At 40.4% G+C, this 21,559-nt stretch overlaps 1 protein-coding gene across 3 annotated transcripts; it reads right to left on the bottom strand.

Moving 5' to 3' along the window:
- Positions 1 to 637: 637 nt before the first annotated feature.
- On the bottom strand, positions 638 to 7,094 carry LOC129178337 (gastrula zinc finger protein XlCGF57.1-like). 3 transcript variants are annotated; one of them, XM_054770475.1, is made up of 2 exons: positions 6,711 to 7,094; positions 638 to 5,203 (listed from the first exon to the last, which is right to left on the bottom strand). In XM_054770475.1, exons 1-2 carry the CDS (start codon positions 6,823 to 6,825, stop codon positions 3,144 to 3,146), a joined length of 2,175 nt encoding a protein of 724 aa, XP_054626450.1. In that variant the 5' UTR covers positions 6,826 to 7,094; the 3' UTR covers positions 638 to 3,143. The 3 variants fall into 3 exon arrangements, with proteins under 3 accessions (XP_054626450.1, XP_054626451.1, XP_054626452.1); XM_054770476.1 differs by lacking the exon at positions 6,711 to 7,094 and adding an exon at positions 5,457 to 5,593; XM_054770477.1 differs by lacking the exon at positions 6,711 to 7,094 and adding an exon at positions 5,366 to 5,401.
- Between the last annotated feature and the right edge of the window lie 14,465 nt (positions 7,095 to 21,559).

Below are 21,559 nucleotides of genomic sequence, written 5' to 3'. Positions count from 1 at the left end.
TCAATGACCTGTTCATACTGTTCATACTACAGCAAAGACTTTGGAAAAATGTCCTTTTAAATAATTTTGCGGAATTTTCTTAAGAATTATTGTTAATAAATTCAGTTCTGTAACATGTCCATTCAATAGCTTCACTTCTGTGAAGACGAGGACCACAAAACTCAGCTCACACATCAGTGACCTTCTCCTGTTCATATTACAGCAAAGACTTTCTGAATATCTGCGTTTAAATAATTTGGGGGAATTTTCTTAAGAATTATCATGAATAAATTCAATTCTGAAACATGTCCGTTCAATAGCTTCACTTCTGTGAAGAGCAGGACCACAAAACTCACCTCACACATCAATGGCCTTCTCCTGTTCATACTACACTAAAAACTTTGGGAAAATGTGCTTTTAAATAATTTTGGGGTATTTTCTTAAGAATTATCATGAATAAATTTAATCCTGTAACATGTCCGTTCAATTACTTCACTTCTGCACGTTTGCTTGCAGGTGACCATGGTTAACAGAGTGTGCCAGAGTGGCTGACTCTGGATGCCGAATGCTGATCTGATGGTATCTTAGGACTGGGATAACAGAGAGTATGGACACAGTGGTAGTTGTCAGGCAACTTTAAAAGAATTTAATACAGGTTAAATATCTGGTATGTACATGTGTGTGTGGTCTAAAGGGAACAACTGCAGAACAAGGCAGGAATAAACAGAGAAGTAAAACAATTTGAAGCACAACCCTCCTTATAAAGCTTCTAGTCTGTTCTTCTCTCTCAATCAGAATGACAGAGGCATCTCTAGCTTTGTCCTTGTCAACACTCTCACCTATGTTAACCGGAGGACCACTAACATGTCAACTGGTCCTTTTGTGGCAGGGCTGAAATGCAGTGGAAATGCTTTTTTCACATCATTTCATTTTCACACAAAGAGGGACCTTGCAATTAATTGCAATTCATCTTATTAGTCTTTATAACATTCTTGAGTATATGCATATTGCCATCATAAAAACTGAATCAGCAGAAGGGGAAATTAATATTTGTGTAATTCTCAAAAATTTTGGCCATGACTGAGTTTTTCACAGTGATTGTTGGAGGTTCATTTGTTTGAACCTTTCCGTACAAAGATTTTATATTCTATTATCAAGATTGTGTTACACACACAATATATCATCATCAACATTATTTCAGACACATGCACGTTCCATAGAACATTATATAAAAAAATAAAAAATAAAAAAACACACATTAAGGCGCCAGTGTTTCCACAAACTAGAAAAGAATCTGACTGAGCTTTGTACAGGGTTGGTCAGCACACATATGATGCTGTTTACAGAGCATGTTAGCCTACACATACATCTGTACATAAGGTTCCGTAACACAGCAGCACAAATTGGTACAGCAGCCTGAACAGACAAAAGTGTCATTTTAACAGATACTGAGCACATAGAAAACTTACGAACAAGCATATTAACTTGTGAATATTGCAGACAACATTGTCGATAAATGTCTCTACCATCTGTCAGGTCAGCGGATATGTAATGGCCCAAATATTTCACCTCATCATAGACTTTGAGGATGTTGTCTGCCAGTGAGAAGTCAGGGAAAGTTAGTTTACGCCTCTTTACTCCTGACAATCATGATGTTGCTCTGTTCTGAATTATATTTCATATCAAAGTCTAGGCCATACTGTGAACAAACCCTTTTAACAACTGCTGTACCAGCACTGTATGGACAGAAAATCACTAGATGGTCAGCATGTTTATGTGTTTATGTTTCTTATGTTCTTATTCTTTCTTGTGTTTCCTTTCTTTTCTTGGGAGTATGAACAGAATAAGATTTTCATTGCATGGTATAACTGCTGTTTTACCATGCACATGACAATAAAACTCTTGAATCTTGAATCATACATCAGGTGGTTTATGGTAGTATCACCAACCCGGCAGCCAGTCCTACATTCATTCAGCAGCTTAGATAGATCATCCATATACATGTTAAAAAGACAGGGAGACAAAATGCTGCCTTGTCGCATGCCGTACCAACATGAAAGGGAGATGATGCAAAGTTTCCCCATTTAACAGACATAGACTGCTGAGCATACCAAAACACTAACGTTCTTATTAAATATTTTGGGACACCTCTATTATACAATTTGTGAAATAACTTTTCATGATTTATATGGTCAAAAGTCTTTGAGGCGTCAATAAAGCAAACAAAAATGGTAGCATTGTGCCTGTTGTACAGATCCATAATCTCCTTTAAGGCAAAAATGCACATATCTGTGCCAAGCTTGGGTTTGAAGCTAAACTGTTTGTCAGGTGTCATGATAAACTTCTCCATTCTATTCAACATAGCCCTTACCAAGACCTTTGATAAGGTACTTGCCAGAGCTATAGGATGATAATTGTCTTTACTATTTATTTTTCCAGCTTTATTTTTCACAAAGGGCACTAAGATAACAGACAGTATAGACTTTGGTAAAGTACCATGAATTAAAAACCCAGTCAAACATATTGCTAACAGAGGACAAAGTTTTCTGCTGGCGAATTTTAAATGCTCAGTGGATATCTTGTCTGCACCACAAGCCTTATTATTGCTTGACTTCATCACAATCTCATTGACTTCTCGTACAGAAATAGTCACATCATCATCTTTGTCTACATTGTCCACCACAAAGGAATTACTTTTGACACAATTAAACAACTCATAGTAATGTTTCTGCCATAACTCAGTAATTTCATCTGGTCCATATGCCCCATCAATATTTGTTGGCAAAGATGTTTTAAAAGCGTTCAATCTTTTGATTTCTTTCCAAAATTCAATAGGACTATTGTTTTGTAATTTTTTGCAAGTGAGTCTGATCTCAATGTATTTTCATTCCTCTTGATAAATCGTAGGATATATTTAAAATTTGCATTTGCCTGTTTCTTATAGTCAAATAAGAGACCATGTTTAGGTTTCCCTGCTTCAACCCACAGTTTAAAAGCCCTTCTGGCCTCAGCATGAAGCTCTTCTGTGTATTCATTTCAGCCTGGCTTGGCTTTATACTTTTTTGTTCCATTAAGAGACTTGCTTGAGATAACAAGGGAATGTGTGGTGGTAAAGTCGGAAAGTCAAAGTTACCAAAGTCTTAACAGTTTAAAGTCCTGCAGCTTCATTTGCTGCTGCTCTTCTCACCAGCACACTTGTGATTGTTAAACTGGTACTTGTAAGAGAATCCTTCACCACACAGACTGCAACTAAACACTTTCTCTCCAGTGTGTGTTCGCATGTGGCATTTCAAATCACGTTTACATGCAAAACCTTTACCACACACTGAACAGGAATGTGGTTTCTCTCCAGTGTGTCTTCTCATGTGTGTTGTCAAAGTTGGTTTTCTCACAAAACTTATGCCACACACTGAACAGGAATATGGTTTCTCTCCAGTGTGCGTTCTCATGTGTGCTATCAAATCAGATTTTTGTGCAAAACCTTTACCACACACTGAACAAGAATGTGGTTTCTCTCCAGTGTGTGTTCTCATGTGTGTTTTCAACTTAGCTTTTTTTGCAAAACCTTTACCACACACTAAACAGGAATATGGTTTCTCTCCAGTGTGTGTTCTCATATGTATTTTCAAATAACCCTTATTTGCAATACCTTTACCACATACTGAACAGGAACATGGTTTCTCTCCAGTGTGTATTCTCATGTGTGTTTTCAAATCATCTTTACATGTAAAGCATTTACCACACACTGAACAGGAATATGGCTTTTCTGCATTGTGTCTTCTCAGGTGTTTTCTCAAATAATATTTTTCTGCAAAACTTCTACCACACAGTGAACAGGAATATGGTTTCTCTCCAGTGTGTCCTCTCATGTGTGTTGTCAAATTAGGTTTTCTTGCAAAACCTGTACCACACACTGAACAAGAATATGGTTTCTCTCCAGTGTGTGTTCTCATGTGCTTTTTAAGAACACCATTTTGTGCAAAACCTTTACCACACACCACACAGGAATATGGTTTTTCTCCAGTGTGTGTTCTCAGGTGTATTGTCAAATGAGATTTTCGTGCAAAACCTTTACCACACGCTGCACAAGAATATGGTTTCTCTCCAGTGTGTGTTCTCATGTGTGTTGTCAAATCAGGTTTTAGTGCAAAACGGTTACCGCATATTGAACAAGAATATGGTTTCTCTCCAGTGTGTGTTTGCATGTGTGTTTTTAACTTAGCTTTTATGGCAAAACCTTTACCACACACTGAACAGGAATATGGTTTTTCTCCAGTGTGCGTTCTCATATGTGTTTGCACATCACCTTCTTGTGCAAAACCTTTACCACACACTGAACAGGAAAAAGGTTTCTCTCCAGTGTGTGTTCTCAGGTGTATTGTCAAATGAGATTTTCGTGCAAAACCTTTACCACACACTGAACAAGAATATGGTTTCTCTACAGTGTGTGTCTGCATGTGTGTTTTCAACGTAGCTTTTATGGCAAAACCTTTACCACACACTGAACAGGCAAAAGGTTTCTCTACAGTGTGCAATCTAGTATGTTGTGCCAAACTTTCCTTCCGAGAGAATCTTTTATCACAGACTGAGCACATGAATGCTTTTTCACTTGTGTGACTTCTCACGTGTGTTTTCAGATTACTATGGCGATTAAAAGTTTTGTCACAGTGAGAGCATTTAAAGTGTGTGTTGTCAGTGTGACATGTCATATCAGCTGTAGAGTCTTCATCATCAGTGTCAGGAGAGTGTGACGTTGTGTCGTCACTATCTGATAGTGGAGCTAAGAGGTTGTCTGCTTGTGATCCTCCACAGTGGTCTCCATCAGCTTCTGTTGTCATGTGTTGAGTTGAGCTGCTGCTTGGAGGCTCCACCTCTCTCTTCTCCTCACTTTCACCTTTGTCTTCATCATCTTCACTCTTCACAGGGACACCAATCACTGGGAACTTCTCCAATCCTTCAAGATGCTCTCCCTCCTGACTGATGCTGTAATCCTCCTCTTCCTCTTTAATGTGGCAGAGTTGTGGCTCCTCCACTTTAATGTGGGAAGGCTGTATCTCCTCTTCCTCTTTAATGTGGGGGGGCTGTGGCTCCTCTTCTTCATCTTTAACATGGGGGGGCTGTGGCTCCTCCTCTTCATTTTTAATATTGAGAGGCTGTGGCACCTCCTGCTCCATCCAAGAGGTCCACTCCTGCTGCTCAGGGTGAAGATGTTCTTTGCTGACATCTGCAGGACACAGAAAGGACACAGAAAGGTAAACACATTCTTCGTCACATGAGGCATTGTCCTGCACCAGCATATTGACATAATAGCCACGCTCTCTGCGCTGATAAATGCGAGAAGCGAGAGCATTGAAGAAGTTAATGATGTCAAAAGAAAAGTTTGTACTCTGGGAGAAAAGGCTGTGAACGAGGAGAAGAGAGTAGACACATGCAAGCAGAGGATCTCTGAGCTGGAAAGATACGCAAGGAGATGGAACCTTAGGCTGTACGGTGTTGCAGAAGGAGAGAAGGAGGATCCACGCAAGAGTTAGGGTTAGGGTTTCATCCACCTGTACCCATCTCCTGGCTGAAAATGAAACAGGGCTGCCCCCAATCGTCCCATAGTCAATTTTATACCTGTTTGCTCAAACCACTGGCGTCAGTCTCTCCAAACATATCTTTCTCCCAGAAGCCCTGACGCAGCTTGTGACGCCAGCAGATGATAGTCGGCTCCTTCGCCGCCACGATAAGACTTAGCGTAGTTGTTGACATAAACAAAACATTCTTTTCCTTCACCTACTTCAAGGCTGAGGCCAGTTTGTCTGTTCCCTTATCTGGTTGTTGATCCCAGCTGGCGCAAGTTGAGCGCCAGTGTCTGGTTCCGTGTGAGCACCAGACACCTACACAGCTAATTATTTAGTAAAGTGTTAAGGATTTCCTTGCTATTGTATGAACATAGCCTACTTTATATTTTATTATGTGAAGTTAATCAAACGTATCACTGTGATTCTCCGTGTATTCTGTATTAATGAAAAGTGCTGTGAGTGGACTGGGAGGAAGCGGTTGAGATAACGGGCCTCCTGGGTTGTGAGACATGACCAAGGTTGTTCACCCAAGATATGGACCATCTCAAGGACATAAACACATTCCACAGACGTGAGCTCAACAGCCCCTTCCTCAGTCCACTACCGGAATTAATAGTGATTAATGTCGAAACTTAGCTCGCGTTACCGTCCATTTATAACAATAAAACGGAGCGGGAGAGAGGGGCTCGCCATTGAGTGTTGCAGTGTGGCACGGACACTCTCCACGCGCGAGAAAATCTTGTTCTCTGTGTCATTTTGTTAGTTCATCGGTAAGTTCCCCTGACATAAAGCATTATTTCTATAAACTACTTCACTAAGTTATTAGATTAACTGATTAAACAGTTATATCTATAATGTACTTATTTTAAGACACAACAATAATTCAATCAATAACCACCAACGCAAACAGTTATTCTAAAATCTACTTGTAATAATTATTTACCCTCTCCGTAAATTGTTTTCCCCCCCACAGTACCTACAGACTGCGGAGACTATACTGTGTGAGTTACTTTTCAATTATTATGTCTGACTTACGAATACGTGGATCGTTCTCCCCTCCCCGACTGAAGATTTAAAAAAGGACCTTCACGGACAAAAGCTTTCTAGGAGTAGTGTTAATGAACTAATACGAAGCTTACAGTATAAACATGTGAGAGGGCTACTAACCTGCTCTGTGGAACGCAACTTGAGTCTTCTTCAAAACAGCGTCCAGTAGTTGACGTTGTCTCTCTTTTCTTCGAGAAAGTTCCTCCTCGTACTCTGCTATCGTTCTGTCGCACATTTTCACACATTCACACCACTTTACACTCACACACTTTATCTGTGCTTGGCGATGTGTTGATCACTTCCGATGCCTCTTTGTTAGCATCTGGCAAGCTGAGCTACCCCGAGAGGCTTCAAAGCTCGAACGAATCCTCGCGAAAAACATGTAGCGACAACACACGCGGCAAGAATGCATTTCTTTGCTATCTTTCTAACAGCAGTAGTCCAAAATGGCGACCGACTCATGCGTAATATGTGCTCTTAACTTCCGCGTCTCTTTGGTATCAGCCACTCAACTCTATACTACTGGAAGGGGCGTCACGGCTGACCGCATGAAGCCATTGGTCGGCCATCTTGCTTCACCCAAAAAAAGCACACACGCATACACATACATACATGTATCTTCATTCACTACATTTATTATGGTTCGGTATAAAAATTAACACGAATTAACAAAAATTCCATTGAAACAGAGTAAATTTACTAGACCCAAATCTCAAAATTTCCCTCCAGTTTAGGGTGTTTCCTACCTCTATGGTGTGAAATTACAATGCATAACAAGTCAATTTCAGTGTTCACAAGGTATTTGTTATGATAAGGATCTACGTAGTATCAAAGTTAAATGCTAGCATACCTTTAGAAGATGATCAGGAAAGTCAAATATTGTTGGAACTGCATTTTGTCCTAATCTAACAGTCTGGCCGATCCTGTCGAAGTTCTCCTCGGTGAAATGACTTGAACAGAGTTGCGATCTGGCTGCAGGATTCCACATGTCTCTCCGCATATTTACTACCCATTGCTTTAGAAGTTGAGCCTTGCAGTGTGGAAATCTAAAGGAGAATATATTCTCCTTTAGATTTCCACACTGCAATTAAATTACCCGTTATAAGGGGTAATTTACAACTACTTAGATGAAAAGATGCTTACAGATTTAAAGTATCTATTTTTTAAACTATTTTTATTATTGAGGGAAAGGCTTCTTGAGACGTCATCTGTACTTCTGTGAAGAAGGTGTCGGACGTTTCGCTCCTCATCCGAAGAGCTTCGTCAGCGAACTAATAAGTGCTGGTAGCCTAGGCCTTAAATACAGTAAGAGTGGGCGGAATTGGTGTGCCAACACCCTCCTCCTATTGGTTCCTTACACTAAGCCTGGGCGGAGTAGTGGTATAATCCTCTCCTGCCATTAGCACCTCCGATCAAAGGGAAGTGTAGCTCCCTGTCGTGGGGTATGAACGACTCTGATACTGGCTCGTTAGCATCTATTGTTCTGGCTTGGCCCTGGCTTCACCTTATTTGCAAGACTAAGAGCTGTGGGTTTTGGTCTCAGTAACCTGCTGAACACAGGGTCCAAATTAAACCTCAAACCACCATTCCGATTCAATGATGGGTTCTGTTGTTTGACAAAAATAGCTTCCTTTACTCCTCTTTCAAACCATCTGTTTTCTTTGGCCAAAATCTTTACCTCGCTGTCCTGAAAAGAGTGATTGGTAGCTTTCAGGTGTAGATGTACTGCTGATTGAGGACCACTAGAATTGTCCCTGCGATGTTGATAAAGCCTTTTTTGGAGCATTTGCTTAGTTTCCCCAATGTAGTGCTCTTTGCATTCCTCATCTTTACAGTGGAGGGAATAGACCACATTGCTCTGTTTTTGGTTTGGAGCCTTGTTTTTAGGATGCACTCATTTTTGTCTCAGGGTATTTACTGGTTTGAAATAGGTAGGAATTTTGTGTTGCCATAAGATCCTCTGGAGTTTTTTTCCTTCCCTCAGCACTAGTTGGTATTTGTTCCGCTCTATGTTGGAGGGTCCTAATAACCCCCAGTTTATGTTGTAGTGGATGGTTTGATTAAAAAAGCAGGTATTGGTCAGTGTGTGTGGCCTTTCTAAAGACCTCTGGAAGTAGCTGTCTGTCCTCTCCTATAATTACCTTGCAGTCTAAGAAGGCTAGTTGGTTCTCTTTAGCGTTCTTGCGAGTAAATTTGATATTGGTGTCCACCGCTTATGTAGCTGGGGTCTCCGAAAAACTCCAGAGGATCTTAGAGAGACGGTTCTTTTGGCTCGGGTCACTAAAAAGAGCCAGCTCTTTCGGCTCCTAAGGGGCTCCTCAGATTTTTTTGTTGGTATTACCTAATTATGTGTATTGTGTAAAACGAATTACCAATGTAAAAAATACATGATATCAAATGTTTATTATTTAAATTGAGTTATTTAAACCTCAATGAACAGCTACAGACTTAGGTTTGTTGGACAGGAATATATTTTTTCTCCAATACATGGCTCACGATAACGATAATATCTCGATACAGTGATAGGATGGACCAAAAAACAAATACATTTCATAGTTTGTATTTCACTGCATTCAGATGGGATAGGCTCCAGCTTACCCGTGACCCTAATGAAGACTAGCGATATACTGTAAAATAGGTGGAATTTTTGCAGCATATTTTAACCAGAATACGAGCAGCAATGGTGCAAAAAGAATGAGGATGTTTTCGTGCAACATAAGTGTAAACAATACTTTAGTTTAGGGGTGAGTGTAACGGATGCCAGCCTGTGAGACTGTGCAAGTGTACGTTGGTAAACCTCACTCCCTCTGCCTTGAGAGCTGCGCTGAACACGCAGGTGACAATCCAAGCATTTGGCCGTGTGGTCAGCGCTCTCATCTCCCATTACGAAGTTCCTGTGTTCGAGCCCCGGTGTGGGCAGTGCGAAGCAGCGCGGGTTACATGTAACAGTAAGGCTATTTAAACTCAATCAGAAAACACAACATCTCATCACACATCTCAAGTACTTCAACTCTAGAAAGTAGGAGCATATCAAAAATAAATACATTTACACTACAAAAAGCTCGCCAGATAGCTGGTTAATATTTAAAAGTTGCTCTCTGCTGTATGTGACCAGCGGAAAGTCATATGAAGTTTGAAAAAGTGTAAAAACACACACCGAGGCTGCCATTCTGCTCACGTTACGTTGGTGTTTTTTTAACGGGAAAAACTGCAGCCCTCCTGCTGACACGGCAAGCTAGCACGGACCAATGTGGCGTCATCCTAACTTTAAATTAACTTATAAAGGGTGACATATCTTGCGTCAAACTACAAGCAGACACGTCTTATCACGAATTTAAAACAGAAGTGTAACGACTTACCCGTGAAATGGCTGTTGTATGTCCTACAACTTCCTCCGTGATCCGGTAACATCCAGCGCGGATTCAGTCCTCCTGTTGTCCTGTGCGCATGCGTCGTGTCAAGCCGCTCGACATTTTGAGTTTATGCAATATTTCTAGGTTTATGTACATACAACTGTTAAACATTTAAATCGTATGAGGAAACCGAAGTAAAACTTACTCTTTCCACACAATTTATGTATTACTTTCATAAAATATTAAATTTTACTTAAGAATCTCTAATTCTTACTGAATCTTAAAAATACAAGGTAAAAATGATGACAGTTACTCTAATAGAGTTTACTACACCAAAAAGTCACCTTTTTCAGTGTACACATATACCATACCCATGTTACTGTACATACTACACACATCATGTCATTTTTACCATCAGCATGCTAATATGGGACCAATATATCCTTTCATTCCCTCCCTTCACACTATCTGTAGTGTGAACAAAACCTAAACACCATCTCCAGCGTTCATCACCCTTAGAGCGACATTCTGACTAAAAAAAAGTGTTTTATTCAATTATATTTTCTGAATGAAGCAGACCTCCACTCAAGGAGTGTAGTCATTGTTTAAAAAAAGAAATAAAATAATGGAAAATGACAGAGCATGTGTGTGTATGTGTTTGTGTGTGATACTGTCAACTCCAGTGTCATCCTTGGCATCAGATGAGTCAGAGTAGGCATGATCCTGTCACGCCTCAATCCGCAAGGCTTGCTGGGAAAGTCCTCCATCGAGTATTTGGTCTCAAGTCTCCTTTTGCTGCACATGCCAGGGTACTATTGTTGTCTCAGTCTCTCTTCTGGATGACCTTGCAGGTGGCTCTTTGTTGCCATAATATGGCTTCTGGTGCATGGCTTGTCCTTGCGTTCAAGGAGTGGTCCATCCACTTCTGAGTAGGCCACATTCCACCATCATTTGCATCACATTTGCGGCACAGCGAAAAGGCTTCACGTTTACTTCCAAATAAGGTCACAAGGTGTCGTTCTCCAAGTTCTTGAAGAGTCCTGTTGTCCATATGACACATTTACAGTCGTCGTGCCACAGTCATGTCATTCGTAGTGCCCTTTTAAAATGTCAAACTCTATGAAGCTTCAATTGTCCTAATGAATATTAACAGGCCTTTTTAACATTTTGGCATAGACTAATTAACATTTTGGCATAGTTTAGGAATGATACCATAACTAAATTGTCTTCTTATGGTTGGGTGAGAAGGATTTGCCCTCTGATGTGATCACAAAACGCATAATAACATTCACCATTAATTCAATGTAATTTATGCCTGTTGAAGCCAAACAACGGAACAATGTCAATGTGTTCCTTTGCATGATTCTATGACAGTAAACAAATCATTACATTTGTCCTGTATTGCAATGCATTGTTTTACTTACCCAAACTAACTCCCTGCAGGATAGAGATGAGTGCAGTCACACACTCACACAGAAAAATGACAAGACAACACAACAATGACAAAGCAGCTGCAGTCCTTTCGGAGTGTATTTTTGCAACAAACCCTCTTTGACTAAAGCCAATTCAGGACTTTTATACATTAATGAATGTTTGCGCATTTCCAATCAAGTGTAAAATAGCATGTGTGTACAAAAAGGGCCACATTCTTCCACACTGGAATCACGTACGTAAAAAAAAAAGGTACCTAAGTATAAGATGCACCAGGGCAGCGCTAATATGCCCAGACCAAAAATGTGGTGATTTATTGTCGTTCCTTTGTCCTCCTCAGCATTCTGGAACATGTATGTATGCTAATATATTCCAACAAACCAGAAGATCATCCTAAAACTAACCTATTTCTGTAATCCAATACAAAAAGGGTGACTTCTATATTTCATATTTCCGAGTGAAATTTTTCAAAAATATATTACCTAAAGATTTGGACACAGAGACTAACAGCCATTCACACTCACATTCATACTTATGGACGATTTAGAGTTTCCAATTAACCTAAAATGACTTCTATAGGATGAGGGAGGAAGTCAGAAGCCACGCGTGCACGGGGAGAACATGCAAACTCCACATAGAGATGTTCCACTGGAGTCACAAACCCTGCTCTTCTCACTGCGAGGCCAACATGCTAATAATGAGACCACCATACACATTTCCTGAGCCTTTAGCCGCTCTCATAGTCTTAAACTGCTGAGATGAACTGGATTCTGTTCAACCTTCTAATTGATTGAGATACTCTGCATGTGCCTTCTACGAGCCATCCTCTAAGCCAACTACTTACTAACATCTATATTTTATTTAGAGGACAACATTATTGTAAATGCTTCAAGGTAAAAGTGTATGTGTGAATGTAGAAATACGTAAATGTAGATCTACCATATTCCCCCAACAATCTAAAACTGTATCAGGTGCTGCATCTGGACTTGTAGGATAATAGTTGTGCACAGCTGATTAATAAACAATGTCATGTCTATGAAAGGGTCCTACAGTATATGCAAATCTAAGCCCCAAAGGCTAAACTGTTGGCCATTTGGTTCACTGATACAGCAGAAACGGAACGGAGGAGAGGTGGTGCCCCGTGCATTACAGCGAGAAGGAATGGGTGTGATGTCCCACTTGGCCCCTCCAAGGGCCACAAACTGGAGTCTATTATCTTGAAACAATGATTGAGTTTCACTGGTCTTTCCCAAGCTGAGACACATGAGCCGTGATGTCAGACATCATTCAGATCATTAAAATTTTGACAACAAGAACTTTTGGTCTGGGACAAGGACAATATATCCTTTCAGTATTCTCATGTGTATTTTCACCTCGGGAGTTCACAAAAAATCTTTACCGCACATTGAACAGGTAAAAGGTTTTTCTCCAGCGTGCGTTCTTGTGTGTGTTTTAAAATTTGACTTTTGGGAGAATCGTTTCTCGCAAACTGAGCACACAATGGTTAAGAGGTTGTCTGCTAGTGATCCTCCACAGTGGTCTCCATCAGCTTCTGTTGTCATGTGTTGAGTTGAGCTGCTGCTTGGAGGCTCCACCTCTCTCTTCTGCTCACTTTTACCTCTGCCTGCATCATCGGCACTCTTCATAGGGACACCAATCACTGGGAACTCCTCCGGTCTTTCAAGATGCTCTCCCTCCTGACTGAGGCCGTGATCCTCCTCTTCCTCTTTAACATGGAGGGGCTGGGGCTCCTCCTGCTCCACCCTGAAGCTCCACTCCTGCTGTTCAGGGGGAAGGTCTTCTTCAGTGACATCTGCGGGACTCAAGAAGACAAAGACAAGCTTTTGAAAAGTTGAAAAGTCCAGCTTTGCTCCGTCACATGAGGCCTTGTCCAGCACCAGCATACGTTCTGGTGTCGGCTGCTCCTCCGTTCCTCTGCCCGCTTGCTTATCTGCTGGCTTTCCTCCTCACCTGCCCCTCTGTCTGCTTTGCTGGAATCATCCAGTTGTTGTGGTGGAGGGAGAGTGCCGGCCTGGTGTTTTCATGCTCTCTCGTGAGCTGTAGGTTAAGGACCCCAAGGTCCCCTGCCCGTCTGTGCTTCGGGCGCCTTGCTCAGATTTATTTATTTATTTTAATGGGAGGGGTAGATGGGGGTTGTCTCTGTGGTGGCAGGGGCTGAGTGTTCCATCTCTGCCGCTGGCGCCTCCTTGGGGCTGCGAACGATACAGAGGTGTAAATTTAAATATTAGTCAATGACAACACAAGTGAAAACAAAATGCGGGTTTTCAATGAAACTTTTTATTATTAAGGGCGAAAAAAAATCCAAACCTACATGGCCCTGTGTGAAAAAGTGAAAACACACCAGCTGAGAGGAAAGCGATTCTAAATGCTAAAAGATTGGCTTGCTAACCAGGCTAAGGGCGAACAACAGAGCTTCTTCCTGGCTCATGTTTGCAATGTAATGAACTGAAACCAAGTGACAATCTGGCAAATTTTGTCCCCATCTTTATTACATTTAAAACATTTATTATTACATTTCCAATCCAATCCAATCCACTTTATTTATATAGCACATTTTATAAACACTGTTTCCAAAGTGCTGCACAGACTAGCAAAACCATAAATAATAAGTAAATAAAGGAATGTAAATGTAAATAATAAATAAAAATTACGACAATAAAAACTAAAAGATCAAATAGAAACAAAGAAACGTACAACAATAAAATATAAAATATTTAAAACAAGAAATCGAAACAATAAAAACCAAAAGTCCAAGAAGTAGGTAAAAAATAAATAAGAAAATTTAATAAAAAAAAAATAAAATAAATAGAACCAATAAAAATTAAAAAAAAAATAATAAAAGACACAGAGGACAACACGACTCACGCAGAGTTAAAAGCCAGAGAATAAAAGTGGGTTTTAAGACGAGACTTAAAGCTTTCAATTGTGGGGGCCGTTTTTACATGAGGGGGGAGAGTGTTCCACAGCTTTGGGCCGACAACAGAAAAGGCCCGGTCTCCCCTGGTCTTAAGTCTAGTCTTAGGCACCACCAGTTGGAGCTGGCCTTCGGACCTCAAAGTGCGCGCTGGAGTGTAAATTTGGATGAGGTCTGAGATGTACTGAGGGGCCAGCCCATTCAAAGCTTTAAAAACAAACAATAAAATCTTAAAATCAATTCTAAAACGCACAGGCAACCAGTGCAGGGAAGCTAAAATTGGGGTAATATGCTCCCTCTTTTTGGTTGCTGTTAAAAGCCGTGCTGCAGAGTTCTGGACTAACTTAAGCGAGAGAGTCATTTATGGCTTATTCCAGAGTAAAGGGCATTACAGTAGTCCAGACGTGACGAGATAAAAGCGTGCATGGCTTGTTCGAAATGTTGCAATGATAAAAATGATTTGACTTTGGATAAAAGTCAAAGATGATAAAAACAAGATTTTACAACGGCATTGATTTGTTTATTAAGTTTAAAATCACTATCAATGATGACGCCAAGGCTGGTGGCTGTGGGACTGACATGGTTTTTCATGGGACCCAAGTCCAAGTGGGTGGTCATTATTATTAAGGATGATAACTTCTGTCTTCCCCTCATTGAGCTTTAAAAAATTTTGAGCCAACCAGACCTTGACGTCACTAAAACACTCAAGAAGGGGAGTCAGGGGGGCATGGTCATTTCTTGTAATTGGTAAATAGATCTGGCAGTCATCTGCATAAAAGTGATAGGAAATGCCATGCTTTCTAAAACATTTATGTGTTACATGTAAAACATAATTGTTGTGTGCTACACACACAATGATGTCACACATGAGACGTGGTGATGTTGTTAGAATGTCAAAGTTATCGAAGTCTTGGCAGTTTATTTCAAGTCGTGCAGCTTCATTTATTGTTTTATAACATAAGAGAATCTTTCACAACACACACTGCACCTCACATGGCTTCCCATGTGTTTTAAAAGGTTTTTTTGGTCACAAAAGCCATTGTTGCAGATTGAAGTGTGTTTTCTCATGTGTTTTTTCAAGGGCTGTGAAGGTTAACACGTGGAATTTTCCTTTCACGGCACAATTTTTTTGACGAGCGATGAACGTGCGTATGTCCTGTTTGACCCTCGGCCCACACCGTAGTTTGAGGACGTAGTGGTGACTGTGGAGCCACAAGCAGGAACAAATATTGAGCAGAAGTGGACAAACAAAAGGGTATTTTGATTGGTAAATTTAGCTTCTCAGCCCTGGCAGATGGCTCTCACAACAAGACCAAAGTTATTTGTATCTACTGTTGCTGTGATTGGAATTGTCATTGGAGTACGTTGACTTTCCAGAGAAGTGAGAAGGTACTGAAGCACTGCTGGTATTTTTAATTGTCTTTTATGCAGAGGTACCTTGGGAAACGAGTGTTTTTTTTAAGATGTGAGCCGTCATCAGCTGATTTTTTGCTTTGAACTACGAGCTAAAATTTGAGTACGAGCTGCTAGTTCGGTAGAGAGATCGGTAGGCATGGCCAAAGACAGCTATTTGGGGGCTTATGTCAATGTGACAATGGCTGAAGACCTTGCAGCATTAGCTAGCATTAGCAGAGCACTAGCTAGTCATCAATGCATCAGTAAAACATACGTACATCATAGCAATCTAATTTATCTTATTTATTATGTATTATGTAAAACTAAGACAGGAACAACATCAAATTAAAAGCATGAAATGAATACACAGCCACCATCCACCAGTACAAGCCTGGACTTTTCAGAGAGGTTGTGTACGGAACAAATATGCACATTAGCATTCAATAAGGTACAGTAGACGCCCCTACAACATAAATAATCCGTTCCAAGAACCTTTATGTCATAGGGATTTTATGTTATACGAAGCGTAAAATACATGTAAATAGCCTAATCCGTTCCAAGATCTTCCCAAACTCACCCCTTTGGGCCTTCAAAATATTCAAACTCCACCAAATATGGTGGGAAAATATAACAAAACAACATAAACATAGTAGAGTATCATTCCAATATAAATTAAGGTAAATACGGTATAATGGTCGATGGGGAACGGCCGTATAGTCTAGCAACATCACTTCATTTCATACCACCGTCATGCTTCTGGATCATTTCCTGCTTTGTTTCGATCGACAACTTTTCCCTTTTTTTCTTCTCACTTACACTTGGTTTAGGGCCCATGACTCATTTTAACACAAAGAAAAGTAAACAAATTAAAAAGAGATTTCAATGCGTGCGAACTAGTTTAAGGGCGACTACGATGAGGAACAGAGCAGCATGTCTCTCATAAACACACCGACGCGCTGGATTAGTCAGCCAATGAGATGAGAGTGTAGGCGGTGCTCCGATAAACAGCCAATGAGAGCATGAAGCGTCAGAATTTATGCATAACTTCCTGTTTTGTTTCGACAACTTTTCCCTTTTTTCTTATCCCTTACACTTGGTTTAGGGCCCATGACTACGGTCATTTTAACACAAAGAAAAGTAAAGAAATTAAGAAGAGATTTCAATGCGTGCAAACTAGTTTAAGGGCGACTACGATGAGGAAGGGAGCTCAGACAAAAGGACGCGCTGGATAAGTCAGCCAATGAGATAAGAGCGTAAGCGGTGCCGCGTTAATCAGCTAATGAGAGCGTGAAGCCAGAAGGCGTCACCAAGTGTACTCTGTTAGTCTCTCTGTCGCTTGCACGGACTTGACGCTTTACGTTATATGGAATTTCTTACGTAATACGATGCAAAAAATTTACATAAATTCTTTACGTTAAGTGGAATTTACGTAAAAGGAGGTTTACGTTATGCGAGGTACTACTGTAATAAAATTTGACCTTCATGCATTCCCACATAGTATCAGCCTTTGGAACCAAATGTGAGGGGAAAAAGGGTAACAGTACAGTATAGTAGTAGTAGTAGTAGTAGTAGTACTGTCCTCGTGCTGTGCAGCGTGGGACAAAGTTAGAAGGTGCGTTCAAGGACTGTCAAACAAAGTGGGACAAAACGCTGCTCACAATAAACATGCAAAAACTCTGGGATTTCTAATTGTAAATTATTTTTTGAATAACACAATGGCCCATATTTCCAAAATTGACATCCCTTTACATCCAGTTTGATGTATTTATTGTTGTAGTTGCGTATCGAATCATTTACCACAAGCAGACTTACATCCCTACATATTATAGATGAAAACTTTGCTCATCTGGGATTAAATGGGATTAATTGAGTTAACTGTGGACAAAATGCAATTAATTACGATTAACTATTTTAATCATTTGAGAGTCTAAAGTGTATTGAGGCATAGCAGCGTTATTTACAGTATAGCCAAGCTAATAACCAAAAAAACAAACAGGACTAAGTCATATCAAATATGTCAAAACAAAAAATGCAAGTAAAATAAAAGCGTAAAACGTAGCAAATTTATCGGTGCTGTGACATTATAGCGCCATCATAAATGCCATTGTTTAGTAGGCCGTAGTGTAAAACGTATCTTAAATGACAAAATACATGAATATTGGGTTATTCTCAGCATGACTTGAGACAAAGACTTGAGACTTGCAAAACCCTGACTTTCCACTGCCTCTGCTAAACGCTGACAGACTGACTTGCTAACCAGGCTAAGGTCAAACAACAGATTGAAAAGACTTTCAGGCTCATGCTTACCGTTTAATGAAATAAAACTGACTGAGCCTCTGTCAAAGTGTTTTTTTCCCCCTCATTTTTATTGCATTTAAATTAAAGGAACATTAACAACATTGTGTTACACACACAACAATGTCACACATTATATGTGGTGATGTTGTCAGAAAGTCAAAGTTATCAAAGTCTTGACAGCTTATTTCAAGTCGTGCAGCTTCATTTCCTGCTGCTGTTCCCACCAACACACAGGTGATTGTTAAGCTGGTACTTATAACAGAATCTTTCATCACATGCATTGCAACGATGCACTTTCTCACTGCTGTGTTTTCTCATGTGTCTTTTCAAAGCTTGAGCGTGTCTAAATTCTCCAATGCACAATGAACAGGAATATGGTTTCTCTCCAGTGTGTGTTCTCCTGTGTGTTTTCAAATTATCTTTTACTCTAAAACATATGCCACACTCAGAACAGGTGTATGGTTTCTCTCCAGTGTGCGTTTTAATGTGTTTATCCAAAACACATTTTTGTGTAAAACATTTACCACACGATGAACAGGAATATGGTCGTTCTCCAGTGTGTGTTCTCATGTGTACTTGCAAATTTTGTTTTAGTCTAAAGTCTACACCACACACTGAACAGGAATATGGTTTTTCTCCAGTGTGCACTTTCATGTGAATTTTCAAATTATGATTGTATAAAAAACCTGCACCACAGATTGAACAGGAAAAGGGTTTCTGTCCAGTGTGTTTTATCATGTGTTGCTTCATTACTGAACTTTGTGCAAATCCTTTGCCACACACTGAACAGGTAAAAGGTTTCTCCCCAGTGTGTGTTGTTTTGTGTGTTTTCAAACTTGACTTTACGGAGAATCTTTTCTCACACACTGAGCACTTGAATGGTTTCTCTCCTGTGTGTAGTCTCATGTGCCTTTTCAGATGATTATGGTAATTAAAAGTTTTGTCACAGTGAGAGCATTTAAAGTGTGTGTTGTCAGTGTGACATGTCATATCAGCTTTAGAGTCTTCATCATCAGTGTCACGAGAGTGTGACGTTGTGTCGTCACTATCTGATAGTGGAGCTAAGAGGTTGTCTGCTTGTGATCCTCCACAGTGGTCTCCATCAGCTTCTGTTGTCATGTGTTGAGTTGAGCTGCTGCTTGGAGGCTCCACCTCTCTCTTCTCCTCACTTTCACCTTTGTCTTCATCATCTTCACTCTTCACAGGGACTCCAATCACTGGGAACTCCTCCAGTCCTTCAAGGGGGGGCTGTGGCTCCTCCTCTTCCTCTTTAACCTGGAGGGGCTCGGCCTCTTTTTTGTGAAGGGGCTGTGGCTCCTCCGCTTCCTCTTTAATATGGGGGGGCTGTGGCTCCTCCTGCTCCATCCTTGAGCTCCAGTCCTGCTGGTCAGGGGGAAGATGTTCTTTAGTGACATCTGCAGGACACAAGAAGACAAAGACATGCTTTAGAAAAGTCAATTTTTGCTCCATCACATGAGGCATTGTCCTGCACCAGCATGTTCTGAAAATGTCTCTTGAGGATGTCATCAGCCTCCACACTGATATTCACTGTTGGCAGTAGTGTGTACCCTCACCTATTAAGGAGGGCGGAATGGGGGATTTCGGTGTGAAAAGGGGCGGGGTAAAACCAGTGGCACAGTGGTCACAGTTTTGGCTTATGCAGGTTCTTAATGCATAAATATCATCAATATAGTTACTCATTATCAAACAGTAAAACATCTAATCAGTAATGCATAATATGTGCATTGATTAAACAACCTATATGGTGTTGATAATAGCCCTGCGATTGATTGAATGTGTGCGATTTTAGGCGAAAGGAATGCGTAGATACAAATTGACGGCGTGGACATTGACCGGGTGAACGAGAACTGGAAATCTCACGTTAAAAATACATAAAGTGGCAAGAAATACCTCTATATGGAATAAAGTAACATTTGTTCTGGACCAAAAATCACTCCCATACTTTCTATTGTTCTCTGGTATGAACATATGTAACTTATTGTGTGGAGGTATGGCGAAATAACTATACAAGTACACTTCACTCACTAACTATGCTCCAAAAAAGGTCAGTTAGGTCACTTAAACCACTTGAATCATTCAACCATCATGAAATGTAACATACGAATTCATAATAATGAACAAAAAACACAACAGCGAGCAGTGGTGGGCCATATCGGGCCCGCCAAGCATCTCAATCCGGCTCAACGGTCATTTCCAAATTCCTTTTGTAATCTGTAGCTTGTGCAAAATAGCGATCCACACAGCACCACACGTCAACACACACGTGACGCACTAACCGACCTACCGCACCGTGTGGGCATACAAATAAATGTCTGCGCACAATACCCAAAATTACACCCATATATTCCCGCCGCAAGGCATGCTGGGTAGCATGTTGTACTCTCTCCCAACATTTCGCAGTGTTTGTCGCATTTTTGCTTGATTGCAAAACATGTTGAGGAGGTCGCCGTGGAAGTAAACAAGGAGGAACGTTAACATACTCTTGATATCCGATGCTTTCATAGTCATATTGTCGTTGTTGTCGTCGCAGGACTACCCAGCATGCCTTGCGGGCATTTGTAAATAACAGTTTAAGTTACAACTTATGTTTAGTGCTTAGTTGTTGTTTATTACCCACGTAGTAGCAGTAATTGATTTATGTAATGCGTTAACTTGCTGTGGATGTGTTGTTTGTGTTTCGTTGCACCGTGACTAAGTATGTTGTACTGTTTGCCGACCCCCTGTATATAGACGGACCCTCGGCCAAATTTTTTAACCCAATGTGGCCCGCGAGTCAAAAAGTTTGCCCACCCCTGTTTTAGAGTAATTTTGTCAAAATACTAACTTTGTCAAAGTGTATGAACAAATGTTTATTTTCCTGTCATTGGATTACAGCCTCCCAAAAGTAGACTTCATCATTGATGTCATGGTGCCAGAGCTGTGTTCCAACTTGAGTTGCAAAGACATAAAGGTATCCATTAAAGTCACAGTTCCACCACTCCAACAGAACTTAGCTTACTGTGCTTTCATCACCTGTAAAACATTTATCAAGCTAGTAATGTGTGTAATGCAAGCAATTGAAATATTGTAAATTATGATAATTCATTAAACACAGAGAAGGGGTCGGGTTAAATAAGATCTGTTTCTTCCTACTCCTTTTCACACGTCAGATTGTGTAACTGTAACCACGTGATGTTCCTTAATGTAATTTATTACGCATATCGGAAACAAATAAACCACACCATACCATGTTAATGATCAAATATAATGTCAAATATAATGGACAGTATGAATGAAACAAACCTGCTCTGTGTAACACAACTTGAGGCTTCTTGAAAATAGCGTCCAGTAGTTGACGTTGTCGCTCGTTCTCCTCTTTTGTTCGAGAAAGTTCCTCCTCGTACTCTGTTATCGTTCTTTCCAGCACTACAAATATTTCTTCAACAGCCGCAGTTATTCGCTGATTCACCAACGCTCTCAGCATTCGTGCTTTCCACATTTTCAGACAGTCACAACACTTCCGCGTCTATTTGTTCGCAAGCAAGATAGTCAGAGAG

This window comes from Dunckerocampus dactyliophorus, chromosome 3 (genome assembly GCF_027744805.1).
Source record: "Dunckerocampus dactyliophorus isolate RoL2022-P2 chromosome 3, RoL_Ddac_1.1, whole genome shotgun sequence".
In the NCBI taxonomy this organism is placed as follows: Eukaryota; Metazoa; Chordata; class Actinopteri; order Syngnathiformes; family Syngnathidae; genus Dunckerocampus; species Dunckerocampus dactyliophorus.
This window is presented reverse-complemented; position numbering and strand designations above follow the sequence as displayed.